The sequence below is a fragment of the Falco rusticolus genome, chromosome 2, assembly GCF_015220075.1.
Source record: "Falco rusticolus isolate bFalRus1 chromosome 2, bFalRus1.pri, whole genome shotgun sequence".
NCBI lineage: Eukaryota > Metazoa > Chordata > Aves > Falconiformes > Falconidae > Falco > Falco rusticolus.
The window spans coordinates 43114727-43139191 of NC_051188.1; the positions used below are offsets into that span (position 1 = coordinate 43114727).

A 24465-nucleotide genomic window follows, 5' to 3' on the forward strand; every position below is an offset into this window, starting at 1 on the left:
TTGATTGTACTGTAACAAGGAGTACCAACACCTGACTAGCTACTGGCCCATCCAGCCCCAGCTCTGTTAAATCCCAGCTACTGTGGACAGATAAAGCCATGATTTATTTGTTAATGGAGATAGGGTGAAACTTAGGTGAGGACATGGTCCTTCCTGCTGAAAGCAACTGTTTCCCAGGTTGGTTAAAAACACACAGGCATGTTGCTAGTCTGCCACTGTAGAGATCATTCAGTCTTGGGTGCAAGCTAGACTGAGCAATTAACAAGTTCAGTTTTCTTCTGCTTTAGCTGTGCCAGAATTTATAGCAGGGGAGCTGGTTATGGCATAGCTGGGATGCTTACTAATGTAGACATGCAGGACACTTTAATGCAGATGGAAGGAAACCATAATCGCCCTATATACAGCTAGCCCAAATCCTAATCAGCTACCCAGCAATAATAACCTTCCAGAATCCAGGAAGCCCATCAGCCTCACACTTCCAGTCCCCAGACCATCTAGGGATAATGAAATGGGCTGGTCCAAGAAAGCTAATCTCTTCTGCTTTCCCAAGCAAGCCTGCTCCCTAATGAAAGCAGAAGCATTCACATAGGTATGGCTTGGAAAGGAAGCAAAGAAAAGGGAGAGGAAAGTAAGGCAAGGCCAGGCAAGGCAGAGCAATAAGGAAGAATACTCACAATCAATCCTACATCTCTGACTTTAGAATTTTTTGTCGGCAAAATTATCTTCAGATTTGTTTTTCAATAACCATCTTTACCTTAAAAAAAATCACCTTTTTTCCCCCCTCACAATGCCACTTAAAAAATATGCTAAGCCAGAACTATTTATTTCTCCAAATGCCATTTAAGTGTTTAAATACTTGCTGTTTGTTAAAAACTGTGTTTCTAAACACATTTTATCAAATGAAGGAGATCTGAGAAAAAAACAACCAGATTACCCCTGCATTTTTGTAGTTAAGGGAATAATATGTTTTGTTCCATCAATGTGTCCACTTTACATTATTCAGCACAAAGCTTTGTGAAATAAGAATCATGGGAATATCACAATATAAAGGAAAAAGGTACAAATAACAGCTTCATAAACTGAGAAATGTACATAAATAAATCATGTAGATGGGGGCAGTTTGCTTAGCTGGCAAGAAAAAAAAATATGGAAAATCTGCTTGTTAAACAATAACCACAGAGTGTGCTTTTATGATGTTTTTCACCACAGTAATTCATATTAGAGATAGAAGCAGTTGCATGTTAAATAAAATCATTCAGCATTGTTCTCCTCACATTACAAAGAGCTGACTTATGTTGTTTTTAGATGCCTCCCATTAGAAAGTAAATATTCCTCTGATGTTATACATTTCAGAAAATTTAATAAAGATGAACTGTAAATAAAGTCACAGGGAGATTTCAGACAGTTTTATTAGCAGATTGTTGAAAAGAAAAGAAAATTAAATACAATAACAGTAAACGTGGTTCTCACATTGAAACCAGGCTCAAATAACTAGGCTACCATAGAAAAATTTCCAATTCTTGCATTATGATGTAAAAACAGATTTTTGTACAGATTTTGTACAACAAAATTCGTAATAACCTTTTTTCATTTTTAGAAAACTTTAAATATATAGATAAAAATAGACAATTTTCATAGGTCCTACATGAAGATGAGTATGTTCTGTTCCAAGGGCTTGCATAGAGCGCAAATGTGGTTATAATATAGAACAACTAGACGTTAATATCTTTAAGATTACAAAAGCATATAAACAATAACATGAGCACAACTTCTCTTCATAATCTATGCCCCAAAAAAATCCAAATCAAAACCCAAAAACAAAATACCAACCCAAAACCTGTATAACTAAAGAGGGGCAAAAAAAAAATCAACTTACGGTAACATCTCATGGTCTGTAATATTTACACTGGGTTTCGCAAGATTCTTTCTAAACATCCAGCTTATAAATTGGTTCCCCCTTAATCCTTAACATTTCCATTTATGTACCAAGCCAAACACTGAGGCATTCCCAAAGGTCTTGAAAGTATATACTGTAAAACTACTAAACCTACTTACAGGTGACTCTATGCAAGGAGCAGAGCAATGGTAGATGCTACTACATATTTCAGTTGTAGGCTTTTAATTCTCTTTCAGATATGAATGATTCAAAAGCTTGCCACAAGTCCATCTAACTTTACAGCTGTTAACCCTTTAAAGACTGCATATGAAAAAACTGGAGTACAGAATCCCATATGTGTTCAAGCAACTATGAAAATTATGAAAGAATCATGGTTAGAAAATAATATCACTACAAAGTATTAGGTAACAATATTTAATGAAAAATATTGCTCAATATTTCTTTAAAAAAAATTACTGTGATGTGAACTTGTATATACATCTTTCTATTGTTAAAAAAGGATTGTGGTGAAGTAAATATGAACTGCACAAAATAAATGTGTACCAGTATTGCAAGGAAGACCTACAAACTATAGAAGCTCAGTGCTAGAGTTTACAAAACATTAGATTATTTTTATTTTGACAAAATAATATTAATATCCAATCAGAACTATTTTTAAAGAAATATTTGCTTTAAGTTAGGCATCTTAGACATTTAAGGTTTTGATATGTTTCCATGTAATAAATAATATTTTATATGCATAAAACATTAGATGAAGAAAGCATAATCACAAAACTTACAGTAATAGCACTGATTCACAAAATCAGTCTTTAAAGGGGTAACCCAAAAGTACGCAAAGAACATAATTTTTAGTAATGTAATAAGCACTGTGTTGTAGCTTACTTCCAGTTATCAGCACAAAGGTGAAAACACATATTGTAGCTTTCATAACGACAGTGAAAGTAACACATAACCACCCATCCCTAAGACAAGGTGGGAGGGACAATTAGACTTCAACCGTATCACTCAGTTCTACGTGGAATTGGACTGATACATCAAGTGTTTGTTAGGTTTTCTTTTTTTAGCAACATTGACGTAATATGACATTAACATATAAAAATATTTCTGGCATTTTGACTTGCTGCTCAGCCACAGTCCATTCTTAAAAGTGCTCTAACCAGGGCACTAATCAGGGCTCAATATACAAATAAAAGTGGCTGATACAGAATTCTGACTTGTTACCAGATGCTTAAGATCTCATTCAGTAATACTGTGACTCCAGGACAAATATTTACATGCCTGCATGCGTTAAAACTAGAAAGGTGTCTTTCTGACCAACAGGGTGACAAAACAATATTATCTAAAATTTTCATTTCCTAAACTCTAGATTTCTACTGCATACATAATACCTTCCTTGTGTGATTTGTGTTATATACTGTACAAGTGACCAACAGTCTGATAAGAAGCGAAGTCTTTTATTTCATAAACCCCTGCCAGTTTACAATGAGAAATTATTACTCTTTTTATTGTATTTTTTTTTTTTTATTTTAGGAAAAGAGACTTTGTGAACAGTAAAACAGTTTGTTTACATTCAGCATTTCTTTTCACTTACACAAAATTCCATTTCACTTAATGTAGTCTAACATATATGTGTTGGTCTCTTGGAAAGCATGTGGAAAAAATGTCTTTAGAAGAAAACCCACGATTATAGTTTGCAAACTGAATGTATCAATTTTTTTTCTTTTACCATTTTTTTCTTTTTTTCTTTTTTTTCTTTTTTTTTTTTTAATAAGAATCCTCTTATGCCCTCTACAAGTTCATTTCTGAGCTGTCTTGCTGGTTTCGGTATGATATAACAGTCTGTAAGTGTACTTGGACACTGCTGGAAGGATCATTTGATGTGCTCAAATATAGAATCATCAGACAGAGTCTGCATTCCTTGAAAAAGGGAATACTCGGCCTTGTTCTGACCCACCTGTAATTTTGGATACAATAGTCCGGCGCAGAGACGCAGATTTTCACTGTAAGAAGAGTGCTACTGTACATTTACAAACATTCTCTAGGTCTCCGGGTTGAGCCACGGGAGATAACCAAAGGAGGACACTCTTGCAGAATTCTTAAAAATTTGAAGAACATTGATAAATGAAGTTGAAGAAGTTGGCTTGAAAACGCTTTGTTTCCACAGAACTCCTTATGAGCCAATGTCTTACTGCAAAGTTCTTTAATGTAGCACAGCTATTTTCAGCAGGAAAAATTCAATACATGACAGTAGTTTTCAAATAAAGTCTTCCATCTAAAATATGAAAAAGAAAAAGTTGCTTTATATATTTATATCTGCAATGAACTGAAAAGAAAAAAAAAGCAAACCTCAAGATTTTAACACCTCAGCAGAAGTAGTCCTCCCATAAATCTCATGTTTAAAATAAAAAAATAAAAACCCAAAAAAACCCTGGACATCACCACTGCAATTTCATCTGACAGTGGTCAAATTAATTCCGTTGAAAATTACACACACTTTGCAAATTGTGAATACTATAACACCTTCTAAAGCTTTAATATATGCTGCACTCATATCAGTGCTAGGGCACTAGGAATGTAGGTGGAGCCTCTGTGCATGTGTTTTTACTGATATGCAAACTCAACTGAATAGTGTTGAACAGCAATTATTTCCTTCATGGTTGCAGAGCAAAAATCTTCTTGCATGCAATTTTTAGTACTGCCATCACTAAAGGCATAGCTCATACCTTCTGATTTAGCTATGTTGTTAAATATACCATGTAATGTAACCATTGTGCACATTTGTAGCTATTTATATAGAACCCAGTATAGGATATTTAATCAGTATCAGTGAAGTATAGCATCCTTCCTCCATAAATGAGAATGAGAATAACTGAACAATTACTGTGTTAAAGATGTAAGCATGTCTCTCTCAATGTTTTTTCCAACCAAGAGAGGAGCATATATTTAAGTGAGATATGTGTGATGGAGAGGGAACATGAGAAACAGTAAGCTCACCTAGCCAATAACTCTTGATATAGAAAAAGTTGAAGAGAACATTCTGCCATTACATATTTTCACCTAATTTACAAATATAAAGAAATTTTTTCTTCACCGGGGACATGGACATGTTATATGCATCTATTCTCATCGCAATACAAAGATTCTGATTTATTTTTTTTAAACAGAAAAATTATTTAGTTCTCTGACCTATAGGATAGAAAGTGTTGCTCCCTTGTGAGTAAAGCACATTATGAAGCATATTAAGCCTCCACAGTGCATAGTTATGAAACACTACTTATATTTCAGAATATAATTCATCTAAAAGTACAAGCTGTATCAGAACTCTTCAAGTCTGCATGAAACTCTTCTTTTGATCCAAGTGAAATCTGCAAACATTTATAAGATTTCAGACTTGTTTCTGGTTTAATTTTCTTAGTCTAACCTTTTTATTCCAAACTAGTCTTTAAAAATCTTATTAGATATACAGGAAAACAATAGTGTAAGATAAACCTATATAAATGAATGCTGAAACTTTTGAAGTGCTTGGCTATCATTGACATATGTGGCATCACTTCTACAAGCTTACTGTAACTGTTGAGAGAAAGAAAAGTTTGGCTTGAAAGCAGACAAATGTACATCTCATACAGCTGTAAAAATTCACACCTTCTGCACACCCCTTTACAATTTTTGTTGTCTAGGTCCTATCAGAACTGCTGGGGAAAAAAACAGACTGGAATCAATCACTCTGACGCAGTGATTCTTGTCTAGTGTCCCTCTGGTTTTCCTTTTCCATTAGTTTTATTTTTCAAGCTTCTGGGGTGTACCCCATTTTCCTACTTTCTCCCTTGTCTTTACATTTTCCTGTGCCCTTTCTCAATTTTTTTCATGTTCTTAGATTTTTTAAAATTTTTATTTTTATTTGGCAGAGCAGATGATAACTTTCCCATCACTTAGAATGCTCCTACTCAGAATCATTTCCCCATTCTCTTTGCTCTTTACCATCTTTGTGCACTGAAGAGAGATAAAAAAGAAATTGAGTAAGGCCTTAACTTAAAGGCCTTTTATTCTTATCTGACACATGAAGAGCAACCAAAATGCTTATAGGAATTCAGGAGAGAAAGAAGGGACTTCTGAAACGGAGCTTGGTAAAACTGAAGGCCTGGTAAACCATCTCAAAAGAAAACCTGCATCAAGTACAGGATAGCCAGAGCTACTACTGGCTATAGTTGTGTATAATTCTCTCAAACATTTTGAATAAACACAATAGACATTTACAGCACTAAAGCTGTCTGGATACCTCTGTAGGAGAATTATTCTGTATATATACTAGCACTTTGGCTATCCTGAATGCACACTTGCTAATGAGTGCTATGCAGAATTCCCACACCTAAACATTAAGATAACCTACAGTCAGTAACTTGTATTTTATTTTAGTATATTAGGTCTCCATATACCTTTTAAAATAAAATATTTATTAAAATGTATTCTCAATTAAAGATACAGCTGTAGGAAGTGGAATCCTTGTAGCAGGCCACAAAAGATGAACAATCTGCAGAGAACAGCAGTACATTTTCAAGTCAGCTCTATTTTACACTGCTCAAGGACCCAATCTGGCCATGAAGTCAATAGGAGGTTTTTCAGATTTAATGGAAGACACTATCAGATCCTGTATTCTGTGTCTGCAGAAAATGAACAATAAAAGAAATGGGCAGCTTTACAAAGCGTCTTACCTACAAAGTAAGAGGATATTTGTTTATATAACTTAAAAACATTTATAATGGATATATACAATAAGCATAGAACTTCCTGTTCCTCAAATAACTATATGATGGTCCATTAAAGGTGCAATTAAATCTTCTGTACTGATAATGGACTTAAAATTCCATATAGGACTCAGCAGTTGATCTAGTATTATTGCTAGGCTTATTATAAAACAGATATGTTCCTTATTAATGTGTCTGACTAATTCTCCTAACATATGGCAAAAAGAAGCAAGCATTAGACACATCAACTTTAAAATAAATCCTGCCATGTTATGATACAGATAAAGCAATTGAATGATTAAGTAATAGTAAATAAAATAGGAGGAGTTCAAGGGTTGCTATGAACTGTAAAATATTTCCTTTATTTTCTCAAGATAAGTCATGACAGAATGAAGTGTAAAATGAACATCCTTTTCTTTAGAACCTATAGTGCCAACATTAAAAAAAAAATCACAGTATCTGTGGAACTGCCCACCCTCTCAAATCATGAGTTTGGAAGAAGATGGGAAAATAATTTCTTTAGGCTTTATACGCCTGCAGCATGCTCCTGTGCATAGCTGAGAAGCTCACATAGCCACTCATGCAGAATGTACACCAGGCAAAAAGCACTGCGCTGCTGAAATACAGACTTCAAATAAGACCTAGACATACTAGGAAGAACAGTGGTAACTCTGCAGAGGAATAACAATCTCACATCACAATGTTGTGGCCAAATACAACACCTATATCTGATTGCCGTCTCTTTTCCTAGGACTCCTATTCCGTTCTTCCTAACCATTTCTCTCTCAATTTTCATTGTCCAGAGGTTCTTCCGAAATGACTGGAACTTCTCAGTATTGCTGTCATAGCCACCAGAATCACTTCACCTCTAGGCGTAGCCAGTGTTCCTATCTGAACATCAGTGGAGCACCACCACTGAGAGGCCTTCATGATTTCAAGGCTAAAATCACAAGCAAAACCTGAAAATCATGAGGGTGACCAGTGACCAGCAAATCAAGCAAGCTCATCCTCTGTAACTCATTGTGAACATGCCACTACTGCTAAATCCCAAACCATGTGTACTCCTGCTTCCCACCTCCTGATCAGCTTTTCTTCAAGTTTTATATACATGGTGCATTACTTTGTATTGTTAACAAATGCAGAATTTGTCTATCTGCATAAAAACAATTTTATGTAAAAAAATATAGAATATACTATTCACACAAACACAGATATATGTACACAAACATACTACACAAATACACACATAGTGTTCTCTAAAAATGTTTACAATGTTGCAGTATATTTTTAGCCTACTGAAAATTGTTGATCTGTGATAAAGTTTCCCAAATTTACATACTTTTATACACAATATAAATACATAGAACTTCCTTTCACTCTTAGGAAGTCAAGCAAAAACACAAACTGGGAAAATACTGCTACATTTCTAAATAGAACTGTGCATGATTAGCAGATTGTCATCTGTTTTAATTGCTCTTTTGCAAATGGCAGTGTTCAGCAAGATCACACAAGCTCATGCTAGTAACTCAAACTGAAAACCTAAATCTCATTAGTTTTTGTCTGTGGACTGATATGACAGAAATTCTAGCCAGAGTGAGGGAGTATTTTTTTTAGATCATCCCTTTTTAATTAAGACTCATTTCAAGGTTTTTGAATTAACATGCCCAAATAGTTAAAAGGTCATAAATGTTAGAAGAAACAAACAAATGGAACTGACATAAAAGTTTGCAATGCTGAAACAAATCGCATGCCTTGAAATGCATTCCCACAGAGATGTCAGATGGGGAATGATTCACACTAGTGTTCTGTGGGCAGCTTGTAGTAAGTACCTCTATGGATCCAACATTTTCTGAGATAAAACCATAAACCTACTCAAATACTACTCCTAATAATATGCATCCTGGAAAGCGATGAAAATCTACAATGAAATGTAAAGTTTGGCCACAGGTTACAAATTAAATAAATCATCCCTTAGATGGTAACATTTGTATTTCTGCCACTCAATGCAAGTAACACTGGGGTTGTTTGCCTCCAAACATATCATATTTTAGTTTGTATCCTGAGAGCTCCTTTAAATACAAACATAACAACAGTGATCATCATAACTATCATAAGAGCATACTGCAGTCTTTGTTTTATGAAAATCTGCAAATCAACGTCAAAGGCATGGTGTCACACCTGAATTCAGTCAATTGCTATCACAGAAAAGCCTATGGAAGAAGACTCTCCTTAGTAACTGGATAAAGCATTTCTTAAAGTTAGGAGCTTTGGGGGGAAAAGACAACCAATCAACCAATGGAAAAGATATGGTAGCATGTCACAGATAGCTAATAAGAAAGAAACCCACAGAGTCCAAGTTAAAAAGAAAAAAAGGACAAAATAATGTATAAGAAAAATTAATTATAAGATCAGAAATCTCAGTGGGAGCTTTGAAAAGTTAGGACATCAAGGTTTGTATAATATTGTATTAATTTATTATTAGTTGTTATTTTTTATGGTCATAATTGGTGAGCTGTAGAATAGTAAATGCCAGCCCATGATCCAGAAGTCCTTACATCAAAGTAACACCAATTTTAGTCACTAGAGTTCCTAACTACAGTTAACATAATTTTGTCAAATATGTGCAGGACAGTGATATAAGCTGACCTTCATTCAAAATGGGTCTTAAGGATATCTGAATGGTGGATCTATTAATCTGTGTACTTTCAAAGAATACCTACTTTATGTAGATTTCTGCCTCATCAATAAGAACATAAGGGAACAAGTAAGGATGGGAATCTTATTCCCAGCTTTGACTCTGAAATGATCTGTGATTTCACTTTTCTGTTTTTCTGTTTTCTCTTTTAACCTTTCTCTCTTCCCTTCTCTTTTTAGGTAACAAGAGATTCTGTGCACTGATGGTTTCTTAGTCTGTTTTCTTGTCCTTAGCAAGGTACAGCAGTGTTAGCTCAGATCTCTATGGACTATGTTAGCACAAATAAAAATAAAACAACAACAACAAAACCCCACATGTGCATACTTATTTAATTGAAACTGTAGGTTCTTGGCTCATAAAAATCCATCTGAAGTCCATCTCCACGGCTGGTGACTGAGTTAACCTATGCCTAGAGTCCTTGTTTAAAATGAGGACATATGTTGAAACACAAAATCCCCAGGACTAGCCCATGTGTCACTAAAGATAGCACAGACTTTGTACTGAAATTCAGTATATACACACTTCTGCCACACCCTACAGCCATCCCAAACTGCCAACTTCAGGTCCAGCAAGTTGAGGCATAATGAAGCATTTCTGACTCTGTACAAGAAAAGATGGCATGGCAAGTAAATGAAATAACTTGTAAGTTAGTGTAATGCATATTTTTTTAACTTAAGAATCATTACAGGTCTTTTCCACAACAGTTTATAAGGTAAGTTAGAATATTAGAGTGAAAAATATGATCCACCTTCAGTCCAACAGGTTAAAAGAAATAAAATATTTGTGACATTAAATGGGACTACTTTTATCTAAATAAAAGAAAAGCTGCTTACTTGTGCTAAAGAACACAATAAATTGTGTTTCCTGTTAGGAAGTAGCTTTATTGAAAATGGCAGCTATTTTCTCAGAAGTTATTTCCAGGCACCTGTAATCTAATGAGGTTTGTCCCTTTCAAAGAACAGTTGTACGTGCATGCCCGAATGCACACAACCTCTTCAGCCCAGAGCTGATAAAAGCATCTGCAAGCCATAGCTCAAGCACATTTAAATTATATAACTGGTTGGTTTATTTGTTTTAATAAGATCGGGCAAATGTGAATCACAGTGTACTTCTAACCTTTCAGTCAACCTGATGTTTTAATCATTTTGAGGAAGAGAAACAAAACAAAAGAAAGGGATAGCAAACAAATGGTAATGATTCATGTGATATTTGATAAGACAGCAACAGGAAGTCAAAATAAAAGCAACAGTATTGTGACAGATGGAAGGGATCTTAGTCAAATTGTAACCCCTCTTCAAAAAATTTAAAGGAAGCAGTCAATTAAGGACGAGATATATTTTTGTATCCTCTTCATATATTTTATTCAAAATCAAGGCAAAGGAGGATTTATTTTCTACTGAAGCAGGAAGATAAAAAAGGGAGTTTAACTTTTTAATCATGGGAAAATCATTTATTACGAGGTTGAGTCTTTTTCAGAGTTTGCGAAGTGTGACTGAAAATACAAAGCCCAGCTTTTGTAAAATGGAGTCGTGGAATCAACTGAACGTAACTTTCTGTAATTTTCCTGATGAAATGCTAAATAGTATGTTGTGAGGGAAAGAGACTCCTCCCAGTGTACGAGGTTAATCAGAATGCTGGAGCTTTGCAATTTGACACTGAAAAGAAGGGATGGGACGGAGAGACACCTACACTGTCCTGATGTTACTGACAGCAAAAGTAGGTCATGTATTGGGGAACATGGATGGATCCACTGCCCTCTTCCCAAGTGGAATTAGAGTGGAGTACCGGAGATGTAGGAAAGCAAGCTCAACCATAGAGGCTTTAAAATTGGAGCAATTTGTTCTTAAGAAAAAAGCGCTTATCCAGTTTTTATGCAAAGATGGGTGATTTCACACTGCATGTTCAATAAACTCATGCAAATATGAAGTATGTAAACATATTTGGCCAAACACTATCCTAGTTTGCCCTTTGTATAACACCAATAAATTAGTTTCAAATTTGCATATTGTTATTAATCACACACCTTTCTTTTCTCTACTTAACATTCATGTACAAATACATTTGTGTTAATACTCAGTGCAAATATTCAGGAGACTGAGATGTTCATGTCTGTCTTTTTAAAATAATAATTTATACTTAGCAGATTTTAATTCTATGTCTGAGTTTTCTGACAAAACCCTAAAACATGCTATATAAAAAGAGAGTGTGTAAACATCTTTTATGCAGTTATTTTAACTATTAACTGTCAGGATCTTCTTTCAGTAATTTTATCATGTGTTTTAATAATGAATATATGTTTTCATTATCTCACTGAATACTGTGGGAGCAAGCTAAGGGTCATCAGTCTGGTCTTTAGTAAACTAACAAAACATGGACTACCTGAACATGTCACCTTCTATTATTTCAAGATCATATAAAACACAGAGAGCTTGCCGTTTTGAACACTGAAAAGACTGAACTGGCAAGATGAGAAACTCTTTGAAATAAATAGATTTTTTTTTTTAAATCACACCGTCTTTTATTGTTTCCTTATGAACTTAGCAACCCTTTTTCTGTTTGTATAAACAGAACAGAACTGATTACTTAACAAGCATTGAACCTGAGTCACTAAGGCATTGTATTGTGTTACTTCTGTTGGTAAAAAAATTTAAAATTATTAGAAAAAAGCCAACAGAGAAAAAACAAACCAAAACACCTTCAACTGAAGAATCATGTGGAAAAGTTATTAAAGGATGAAGTCACAGCTAAATACAGTCAGCTTGTGAGCTTCCACAGCTCATTGTATTCAGTGCTGTTTGTAACATAGTGTGGATAATTTTTGCGCTGAACAATTTGTCCTGCATTAAACAGTTATAAACTCTGCAAAAAGGTGTGCTTTATTTGCTATCATGTTTTCAGCAACATAAGTCTTTTTACTATCTTTCTAGCAGGCCAATCAACAAGCAACCTTGGATCTGATAGCATAAAATTGAGAAAGAGTTGAGTATTGGAATTTGGTTTCTGCCTGATACCCTCTTCTTTTTCTTTCAAAGTTTTCATGGAAACAGGAATGACTATTCATCTTTTTCATTTGACTGCTCTTCTTTCCACTTTTCTCAATTTTGTGTCCTTTTCTAGTGTTTTGCTCAAATGATCACTTTTTTACGCTAAACATCATCACCAAAGTAATCTTACATAAAAAATACCAATCATAAAGTTAATATTCAAACAGTCTTAAAAATAATTATTTTTCTCTCTGGAGAGGAAAAAAATATTCATACAATGACATTTGAATAAAATACAATAGATCAGCATTTGTTGGAGCTTTCAGCAGTTTTTGCTTGAGTTGCGATCAAGTTACAGAAAATATCTGTGCAAAAACATATAAAAATTACTAGTTCTTTAAAACTACCCTCCATACACACACATACAGAAACACACACACAGATCCTTTCCATTGCTGAACTAGAAGCTAATAATATTAGTGTGATACATGTGTTTACAATTGCAGATCACACAATAAAGCATGGACTAATAAAGGTCTTTTATGAAAGCCTGGGAATAGTAACATGGATCATGATTTTTCTACTAGGAATAGCTGTGGCCATGGCTAGTACTAGCAATGTATTTTTTCCATCACCAGTGTGGCGTTTGTTTCCTTCAGCATATACAAATCACTTACAGAGATGAGCTCTTCAGAAGTATTATCTTTTCTAGAGATTTAGCTCAGACTACTTTTTAAAACACAAGAAAAGACTTACCTAATACCTACTGCTATGCAGAGCATCTCTTCTGAGTACCTACTGCTACGCAGAGCATCTCTTCTGAGTCACAGAATCACAGACTTACCCTACTCCTCTCTACAAGCTACTTCTTTTCTAAAGAAATAATTTCCATTTGATGTAATACGTCAATAACTAAAAGGCAGACTAGTGTTTTGCTGTTTTCAGATTAGACTTAAACCCCACAATTAATACAAGAGTATGATCTGGCTTTTCCTTAATCCAGGTTACTGAGATGTCGTTTCAAATGCCGCAAAGTTTACTGGAAAACAGAGGCCATTTAGAGAAAGCATCTAGCTTTACTACTTCCATTAAGCTGCATACATCAATTCTGGAATGTGTGGAATCCTTTTCTAATATCAATATCACGTTAACATCACACTTTTCTATAATATCCCAACACCCCTGTTCTCATCTGTGTGCTAAAACACAGTAACAGCCCAATGCAAAACATGAAGAAAGAGTCATGTGTAGAACAGGAAGGAATGAGGCTGTAAAATAGATGGATTGCACAGTAGTAAGCTTATGGAAAATCTATTAAGGATGCATGGGATGTCAAAACATATGCAATATAAGCTTGCTGCTTTTAGGTATTTTGTTATGAAAGCAAGCTTATGGAAGACAATGGCACCAAGCAGTCAGCTCCAGAACAGGAATCAAGGTGACAGAGACCAAACCAGAAGTCATGCCCTATGAAATGAGCAATGAACTGAAGTCACACATAATCCTTACTACCACACTGAAATATGAACAGACCTTGATGAAGTTCCTGGGGCTAAGCACGAGCAACACAACTACAAAACTGAAAAAAACAGCTGACGTTAAATATGAGGAAGAATCAAGCTGAAGATCTATATGGGGTTTAACCTAGTAGTTAGCTATGAAGCAGTACTTAAGCAAAATACTTTTGTTCCTATAAGGAATGAAAAATACTAGCATTTTACATTACAAGGGAACACTGTTTCTGTGACAAGTGCTAATGCTGGCCGAGGCAGATTGTTTTTCAATTCATAACTCAAACTAGTTCCCCTAACTGACTGTAAACTTCCATCTTGAGCATACCTTCATAGATGCATTTAAGTACTGTGGTGACAAGCCAAACTTTCCCATTCCCTCTCAGTGGTAACATAATTTCAGATAGGTACTTCAAAATTATTATTCTGCCCTCCCAGGAAAAACTCAATTAGCCTTAGGGCCAGGTGGTTTGAGTTTGGCACCACTCTGTGTCTTTGCCAATAGAGATTCCTCAGAAAAAAACATGTCATGACAGACTGTGTTCCGGATGCACCCCACAACAGAAATCCCAGACCATATGGAATCAGCATGCTTTCCCAGAGAGAACTTAGCACCATGGTCCATCATCAAAAAGTAAGAAAAGAGAATGGCTAAATTAAACCACAGAGCAGTCTTAGCCAGTGACTCCAAGATCAAGTGACTACCTTGGAGTGAGAAGCAATGACCTGTGCAAAATATCTGAAGTGTAAAATTTTCTTGCTTGGAAGTGTGATTTTGTCAAGACAGAGGAAATGAAAAATGTTACTTCATGGTTGCTTTTTCACCTTTTTTTTCTCCATAGCTTTTCACTTACACTGTTTATTTTCAATAGCAAAATATTAATGGCATTGTACATGTCACTTGCAGGACCTCCCCTGGAACAGTGTTTACGATGCTGGTTACCCATGACCAAGCTCAATTTAAAATGGAATAATTTCAGAACAGGCTACTAGTATAATACAAGGAGTAGAGTCCACAACATGAAAATAAAATTAATTGATATGCTTATCATAGAAGAGCAACTGACTATTCCTTGTATATACATTAAACAGTAAAAAGAGACACAAAACATCTCTGTTTTCTAATGCAGGAACTCAGTTCTGATGTAGCCTTCCTAGATGATAGATGCAAGAAAATTGTCTATAAGATGGTATTTGTGGTATGATACCCTGCAAATGCAGGTTTTAAAGCCCATGTAGTCCTATCCCCTTAATGCTATGCCATCTCAGTAGGAAGAGACGCAAGGACTGAGTATAACTTGAACATATTTACTGAATATCTGGTCCAGCAAAATATACTTGGCTTTAAAGTGCGTTTTTTTCTGGAAAAACTAAGTGTGTCACAGGTTTTTCAAGAATACAAAAAACCCTACAGGAAAACCTTAGTTGTTAATTCCTAAAATTACGACTCTTCTGTGCACTGAATGTTTAAGATCAAACTCTGGAACTACTGCCCATTTGGAACTGGAATAGAACTGATTTTTGCACATTTTATTAGTGTTTCAGCATTTCAGTATTTTAGCATTGGGAACCAGATTGTTTAGGATGGCATAGTTACTGCAGTGATGGTAACTGTGATTGTCATAACAAATTTTATGGTAAGGTTGAAAATGGAACAGATCCTCCTGTCAGTTATACCACTTCTATGATGCCTCCACTATTTCCAGTGAAGCCAAGGAGTCTGATCCAACCACAATATTTTTATGTTCAATTCATCAATGTGCAAAGAAACTGTTCTTGCTTCAGTGGCTGAGAGTGTATATCTTTGAGTCAGAGTGTAAAGCTAAAAATGAGAGCAAATTATTGCTGCTTTTTTATTTTATGTTTGTATTCAATATAGCTTGATTACTTGAAAGGACTTGGAGCCAGCATATTGCAGTATGAAACAATATCATGAAAAATACATGTCTTTTAATGCAAGGGTTGCACTGACAATTTGTCACATGCAAAATCTGCAGAATCAACAGAGACTAAATAAACAAGCCCAAACTTGAATTATCTAATATAGCATTGTGTATTTTTAACAATCTCTATTCTAATTTCATGCACATAAACCAGCACTGTAAATTTTTTGGTCCTGACTTCATAACACTTTGTTTCCAAGGCCAGCTGTAGCACTTTGTGATCCATCCTTTCTAATGTCCATGACAAAACACATTATGCTATTGCTGCTTTTCCTAAGATATTAGAGGCTGTATCACTTTTAAAAAATAAGGCTGACAAGAATATAATAGAAAAAATGTTCCTTTTACCATTACCGATACATGCTTTGTGTTTCTCAACTAGGAAAAACAAAATGACATCACATTATCATTATATATGCTGCTGTCTCCCAGGATGTCCTTCAGGTGTTATGGAACCTTACAATGACCAAAATACTTCCTGTGAGGGGTTGAAAAGCTAAAGATTTCTTTTTAAAGCTAGCAGCCTATTCTATAGAATAGATTTTCCTCTTTACAAGCCAGCTGGCAGTTCACTGGAAAAATACTTATTATAGATATATGCTGACAGCAAATTTTAGCTATAGATGGAACGTGATGCTGGCTAAGTATTCCTTCCAAATGTGTTAATTTTAGTTCTACTTCCTTTATACTTACTTTTCTTAGTTGATTTATTTATTTCCTTTTTTTTCTTCTTTCATAGGAAATTGAGATAGTAATAGAGATGGGTCAAGTTGCAAATCAAATCCATGGGAAAGTTGAATGCTTGAATTATACAAAGCCTAAATTGTTTCATGTTATCATTCTTAATTATATCAATATTTAAAAAAAACACTGCTAGAAAATGCTACTTTTAGAATTAAAATAGATTTGGCATAGTAGTTGGGTGCTTTGCTGGTTTACAATGAGGCATTTACATGAATATTACAAACATATTAAGAATTTGTTTATCTTTAAATACTATAAATATTTCATATTTCTGAAGGACATAAAAATGCTTTGTCTTTTTTTTTTTTTTTTCTCACCATACTGGCAAAGAGAGAAAGGACAAAACCAAAAATCTTTGGCCACTTTAAAATCAAGCCATCAGACCCTCAGCTAACTTTTAATATAGCTTCATTGATGACAATGGTATCTTTTTTTTTAATTTTTTTTTTTTTTAACTGATGTAAGAGCAATTCAGTTGGAGTGGCATTTTAGGAAAGTGGTTGTCTTCTTAACTCTTAACACTGTTCAAAGTGCTGCCTGTCTGATACATTTTCACCCTAAAGTTTTATGTACATTTTAAGTCTAACTGCTTGTTTGCCTCTTGAATATATCAAGTGAATGTTGAATGATCATTCTTTTTAACAGGACTTCTGACACCACAGCAATCTAAGGATTATAAAAGAGACACTGTTACCTATTACACCAAAATGCTGCGGCTCAGTAATACACCATTTTTGTTCTAAACCAGAGTAATTCAAGTCAGTTACTCTGTTAAATTTTTCTCATATGAAAAACCAGGCAGGCTGCCTTTACACAAAATTATGGCAATAAACTATTTCCTTACTAAATCCCATAAAATACTTTTCTGTCTATTTCCCTGTACTAGATTGGAAGCTAACTATAATTAGTTGAAAATAGTTGTAAATTGATGTATCTTGCATCGCCTCTCTTTGCCACCTTTTCATGCCTGGAATTCTGAACAGTCACCAAAGAAAATATAAAAGCACAAGTTAATAACATAACTGAACTTCCATTGTGCCTTTCATCCAAGATTCAGAATATTTTAAAAAACATTAATTAAATTTCATAACACCCTTGTGAGATACCAAAGTATCAGTGCTGCCACCAAGAAATCAGTATATAAAGACTGCATAAAGCTTTGGTTCTGGCTTAAGGCATTGGCTAAAAGTGCACTGAAGTATGCAAAATGAGCTATTCCTTTACCAATAAACAATTTATCATTCAATAGCAAAACATCAGACCTAACGCATATAAGAAACTCAAACAAATTCTACCATTTTAATTGTGAAATTGATATTACCCCTTGATCCTTTGCTACAAAATGTGAAATGAGCAAAGACAGTGACTCCTTCGCATATACTTTAATTGTGTCACACTCTATCCTTTGCAATTAGACTATCTTGGAGTATAACTAGAACCCCTACCATAAAATGGATTTATTGTATGGAAAACAAATTGTCCATAACCACCACCAAACCGAAACCAACCAACCAAACAAAAAGTAAATTACCTTCTCAACTCCAGAAATGTAGTTCAACTTTTCTGGAATGTGACTGAGTTTACTAAATTTGCTTGTAGAGGTTTACACCAAGGTACTGACTGTAGTTATGCTCGTTCCATAGACAAAAGAGAAATACAGACACCTACTTTATGATGAACTATGTTGTAGAGATTGCTCTCTACTCCCTCCAGAGGGGGTTGAGATTGATAAGTACAGATGTAGATGTCTACATTGTAGACTTCTATGCTTCATCAAGTTAATTCCAGACCATGTCTTGTTTACAAGCAAAACTACATTTCAATGGAGAAACATTTGCTAATTGTCCATTAGAAACTAGCAATGATACAGGGATACAGTTACAGTAATATAATGCAACTATATTAGTAATACAATACTATTTTCCCTTCTAGAGTTCTGTGATACTTCGTCTACCTCTTTTTCCACCTCCCAATTTATGTCCACTTTTGTTCTTACTTCAGAGATTTTGGAATGCTTCTTTAGACTCTTGTTTCATGACTTGTGCCTCCTATGGTAGCATCCAATTGAACTAAATGCTGCAAAGCTTCAGGATTAATGCAGAATTCAAGTTACCCTTTCTACAGTTCAGGGTCATGCTTTATGCAACTTTCAGAACTGTACAGTATGGAAACACTACAAAAATATACCAAGCAGAAAAGGAATTGTCACTTATGGGTATTTCTCCAGAAGTGATGCACAATTACTCATTTCCAACACCAGCAGTTACAAGAAGTGACTGAAATGCAGCTGTTTGTAGCACATTTACTGCCACAAGTGATGTTGGAATTCTGAGGCTAGCAAAAGAGAAATACAAAATAGATGAGATTCATCACATCAACTTCTGACACCAGCACTGTGTTTGAGCTGGTTTTGTAGACTCCCTTTACAATCAATGAAGAAAATTGGAAATTATGATACATTTTCTTCAAAGGGAGAGACGTCTCTATTACTCTTCATTGAGTTTAATAGATGTCCAGACAAGTAGCTCAGATAAAGACATCTACCCCACAAATATGTCAAGTGAGACATACCCCTCCCACTGATACTGTTTGGGTATTTTATAGACAATTACATTGCCTCAGCAGTTATTCCACACCTTCGTAACACAGTGCAATATCTATTCTGCCATTATGGTATCAGCAAAGTTCCACCATATCTTATAAGTTGAAAAAATTATATAATGTAGTAAAGAATATATGACTGTATAGATATTGATAGCTTAAACATCCCATTTCTTAAATTCTTTTATATAATGAGTGTTGTATCTTAAAGCACTCTTAAACAGCTCCTGCTTTTCTATCTCTGCAGGGCTGGCTTTCTAAGGTATTGCATGTTTAAAATGAATTTAAACACATTAATGTGTTCATAAACTCCTTGTGCAAGGATTTAAGCATATGCAGGCATATTGAAAATGAGTACAAATCCCATCGTGCCGTTTCATTGTGCAAATATAGTTTCTTTGTATTCTAAATCCCCAATCATTTCCCTATTTCAAGTATACTTTTATCATTCCAGTAATATTGTACTTATCCTTGAAAAAAATGAAAATCCATTTCACAGATCTTGCTAGATACAGTGTTAACATTCTGTACAGAAGATATTTTATTTTAACCATACTTTGCTATTCTTTCTCCACAGATACTATTTCCAACAATATTAAGTAGCTGATACGTTACCTTGGGATTCTAGGTGGTCCCCTTTTTAAAGTTGCAGCCTTCACCTTTGTCCCCCAAAAAACAACCATTGTTCTCTTATACCTATTCTTTTTACAGAAATAGCTTTCTGCAGAGTATGTCATTTCTTTTCATCTTCTTATACTTCCATATTCAAATTTTGCATGAAACTCTAATATTGATTTTTTTTTTTTTTTTTTTTTTGCACTGCATATTCGCATTCTGGATGTCTAGCTATTTTGGATGGTGTCTCAAAGTTGCTGATCGCTGCAACCCATCATTTAACTAGGTCCTCTGCCACTACTGTCCTTCATAACTGTTAGTGTCATCAGTCTTATTCCAGGTTCAATCATTAAATGTCAGGCAGTAACTCACAAACTGTTTTGTCTTCAGCTGTTAGTCTAGTAGAGTATAAACTAACCCCATATCATGTACTAACTCCTGTAGTATTGTAAATTTTAACCTACAATGTTGGTTTATTTCCTATACATAAGATCTGTTCTATGAAAGCTATTATGTATCACAGGTTGACAATAATAAAAAATACCAGAATGTTTATTTTGTCATCCCTACATGTAATTAAAAAAAAAAAAATCATCAATTAACATAAAAATGAAGTAATTTAAACCCCCTTGAAAACTTCTGGTAGAGTGAATAGGGTTTCTCAAATTTTAAATGTTGCTGTAGTCAAAATGACACAGAATGTGCAATAATATGTTTGTTTTTCAGATATCATAGGTCTGAAGAGATTTTTTTGTATACTTCAATTATAAAAACATTTAAAACATACAAACTTGTGCAATTTTTATTTTAATGAAGATGAGAAGTTCATTAACAAAGATAAATATTTCATTAGATGTTAAATAAAACAAAGAGATTTTTTGGCTTCTCTCAGCACAAAATTCCTTTGAAAGATTAATTAATACATGCAAATTATGCAAATTAGACCCATGCAAATATTTTATGAAGACAATTAAGGGAACCATTAATTACTGCTTTTTTGCTTCAGTGAGATTCATTCATTTAATTTTAATTTCACTTTAACTGTTTTGATGTATAATCTTGCAGCTAAGAACTTTATCTTTCCTAGTGGGTCACTTAAACTTATAAATTTCATCAAGTGAGCAGCAACAGAAATCTGTAAAGATATTCTCTGGGCTATGTTTAGTATCAAGAGAAATTTTTGACACAATGCACTCCTAGAAACTGCAAAACTGGAAGGCAATGTGAGCTCATTCTTGGACAAGGTTCAACTGCTGGAAAAGCAATTAATTTGCTTTGGCTGTGCTAATATAGGGGAATTAGAAAGTGTGACACAAGACAAATAGAAATAATTAGTTCTCCAAAATGATGTTCTCATTAATATGGTTTGAACAGTAGAAATAAAAAACATTATTGTGGCATGTCTGCATTCTGTCCCTAGCCACAGGAGGTAGAAAAATGCAAGATACAGCATTTTTTCACCTTTGTAGTTTGTATAGCAGTGGCATTTATTTTTATTTTTTATTGCAGGTTTTAAGAAAAGCAAATCGTGGACCTGATCTTGTTGTCTAAAACCTACTGCACTTGCATAAAGCATGAGGGATCCCTAGGTTTCTAGACTGTTTTCTTCCTGTGAAAATATGAAGCTATAAATATAACTGACTAGGCTTTTTACAACAATACACTCAAGTTACTAAATTGAAACTTTGATTTCAATATTGTTCATTTAAATCATATTTTATGATATGCAATACACAAGGTATAAGTTTATTCTGTAGTTTAAGCTACTATAGCAAAAGATTGCTCTATCAAAAGAGTTTATGATATCCTCTCCAAATCTGATAACATAAAATAAGTTTTCTTCTTCCATAATGTGAATACACATGCATGCATTTGACAGAGTATATAGAGGTAGATTTTCAGTTGCTCTCATTCTTAACACACCAGTACAAATCAGGTTTTCTACACTCAATGAAAATCACTAGCTGGTACTCTTCACAAAAACAGGCTTCTAGAAGGCTGTTAAGAATACTTGCTCACTTAGACTCTAAATTTCATAGCTTCTTGCAGAATTAAAGGTGATGTAACATTATGTGGCCTCCTCAAAGTATTTTTTTTTCCCCCTAGTAGGCAATATGCCTTCCAGTTGTTTACCATGTTCCAGCTGAAGGCATCTCCCTTCTTAAGTTTTGCTGTGTACACACCTTTTATCTGGAATCAGATAATAAAGTGCCAGTAGTTTGATTTATTTCTTCTTTCAGTTAGGTGGCAAACCTACAGCATCTGACAGATACTGAGATTTTCTCTTTAAATACAACAACAGGAGAGAAAATGTGCCTATGCCTAGCTTGATGGTTTTTTGACAGATGATCACTACCATTAAGAAAATTCTCAAGTGCAATTACCACAGAGGCAAAAATATTCAAGAAAATTTCTGAACTCACATTGTACTAATTCTGTATAAACAGGATCCTATCTTCAGGGACATTCTTAAGATAAAATGTAATGAAGGGCTTTAACTCGAAGTTAAAACCCATGAAACTTTCTTATTCATTGAATAGTTTTTACCAACATGGATATAATACTTCCATGTTCCTAATTTGGTTAAGAATGTGTCAGTTAAACACATGGATGAACAACCATAATACTTGCAAAATGCTTGGAAGAACCTTCTTCCTTGGCCTCAAGTCTGTTGCTAGTCAGCTTTATTTGCAAACTTTTATGAAATATGGCTGTCATTAATGATTTCTTTCTAGCCAAATCTTACAACTAGCACCTCATACCCTGCCTCCTAGACTTTTCTAGACTAGCCTTTTATAAATGTTTTTTGATATTCAAGTTTGTCCTTTGGTAGGATCTTCTTATGCTCCATTCACCTGGCTGATTTCTTTCTCAGTTTGATATTTTTGGCTTCTTCCTCAAATTTCTGTTTTAATTTCCCAGGGCTGCAATCTTCCTCCCATTGTCTCCCTCTCCATGCTTTGTATCCAAGTAGTCTAATCCACAAACAGAAATACCATATCCATGCTGGTAATTGACACAGCCCTTTGTTCTCCAGGCCTGTTCCCTTCTGTCTGACCTAAAACCTCAGCCTGGTTTTCTGATTCTCTGTGTGCATGTTTATCGGCTCTGACAATCTCAGGCTGGAAAAACAGAGCTGTTAATCATTCACCCTTTCAGATTCCTCCTCCTCTTCTCCACTACTATCTGTTCTTAGTCACTATGAACCATTCTTTTCATCTTGTCCATCAGCGAAGTTCAAAATCAAGGTATCCTGTTTGTTTGATACTTCTGACTTTTCCTTACAACATAGTGTCTGAATTCCTTCTCATAAAAAGTCTCTGCCCCTCATTTTCCTATCCCTCTCTCTGGCTGTAAATTCATATGCTGTTTCTCATATTTTACCTACTAAAGCTTACTTCTCTCTGAGGTGTATAAACAAATTCACACAGCAAAAATATTTTCCTAGCCTGCCTCTTTGAATTGTCACTCCTTTTTAATTCCCTTGCTGGCTCTTCCCTTTTAACAGCTGGAAACACAGTACTTGAAAGGTTTTGCCTTACCCTTCACCCTGTGTGCTGCCTCTTACCAAAATGCTTCAAATTGGAGTGATGCTTCCAAATAAGTATCCTCAGAGTTTTTTCCCCTATGGTCCTCCATAGTTAAGAAGACCCTCATGTAATGTTCACAAAATATAACTCACTACAGTCCTTCAGGCTTGAAATCTGGATTTGTAGGTGAGTCTGACAGCAAGACCTCAGATCAGGAATGGCACCTGAACCAGGAATGTGATCAGGAATATAGACTCATGAACATATATAAATTCCGACATAAATCAAAGAAGTCACCAGCACAGTCACTATCATCTCATAACAATCAACTCATCTCAAAAAATATTTGTGTAAATCTTTAAGAGAAATTACATTACTTGGCAAAATTCTTTTACTAATTTTTGGTTACCTTGGTCATGAATGGGGACAGTAATTTCAAGAATATGGTAGGGATATAGGTAGGGATGATCATATGAAAAGATTTAGTGATAACTATTGCGCTGTTGCTGGTGTAAGATGGTGTTACCTCACAGAAGAAATGCATTGAATACTCTCCATGTAAATGGCTACTAATTCCTTTGCTTCTTGCTGTTGCCATAGCATACTTAGGGACAGATTTGCATTTGATGACTCAGGCTTCATTAAATGCTATGTCTTCTTTGTGTTTTTGGCCAACACATTAAAAGAAAAGCACATAGTAATGCATGCATGCTTAGTCATCAGCTCCTGAAGTACAGAAAGCTGATACCGCCTTATCTTCACTTCTATGAGTAGAAAAGTATAGAAAATACAGAGCCTGTATGTATACCAGGAAGCTGAAGAAAAAAAATCTATGAAGCTTTGGGATTAGGAAGCTGGCAGAACCTACATAAATTAAACAACCCATTCCCCATTACTTTACTGTAGATTCAAACCTTTTAAATGTCGCTAAGGAAAGTATTTAAACAAAACTGGTTATATTCATGTAGAAGTAACAGAATCTAGAGTTTATGTCAGGTCGTTTTTACAAGAGCTGAACACATAGGGTCAACTTGGTATGTGAGGGGTAATCATATCAAATCAAGTAATAATCAAATAATGCTAGGTAACATGTTACTGCATTTTCAAATCTGTGTCTAACAAAGAAGACTTGAAAAGACTTATACCAGGTACATTTTGTCATCACCTTGATACACACAGAGGTTAGCCATCAGTCTGAGCAAG

At 34.7% G+C, this 24465-nt stretch overlaps 1 protein-coding gene across 5 annotated transcripts in view; it reads right to left on the reverse strand.

The window, feature by feature from the left end:
• Positions 1-1391: 1391 nt before the first annotated feature.
• Positions 1392-24465, reverse strand: part of DACH1 (dachshund family transcription factor 1) — a 370263-nt gene continuing 347189 nt past the window's right edge. For 2 of the 5 annotated variants that reach the window (XM_037377577.1, XM_037377581.1), the window contains one exon: positions 1392-4169. In XM_037377577.1, coding sequence (XP_037233474.1) covers positions 4132-4169 — 38 coding nt within the window. In that variant the 3' untranslated portion in view covers positions 1392-4131. The remainder of the gene's footprint in view (positions 4170-24465) is intronic. The other 3 variants (XM_037377578.1, XM_037377580.1, XM_037377579.1) reach the window with 3 other exon arrangements.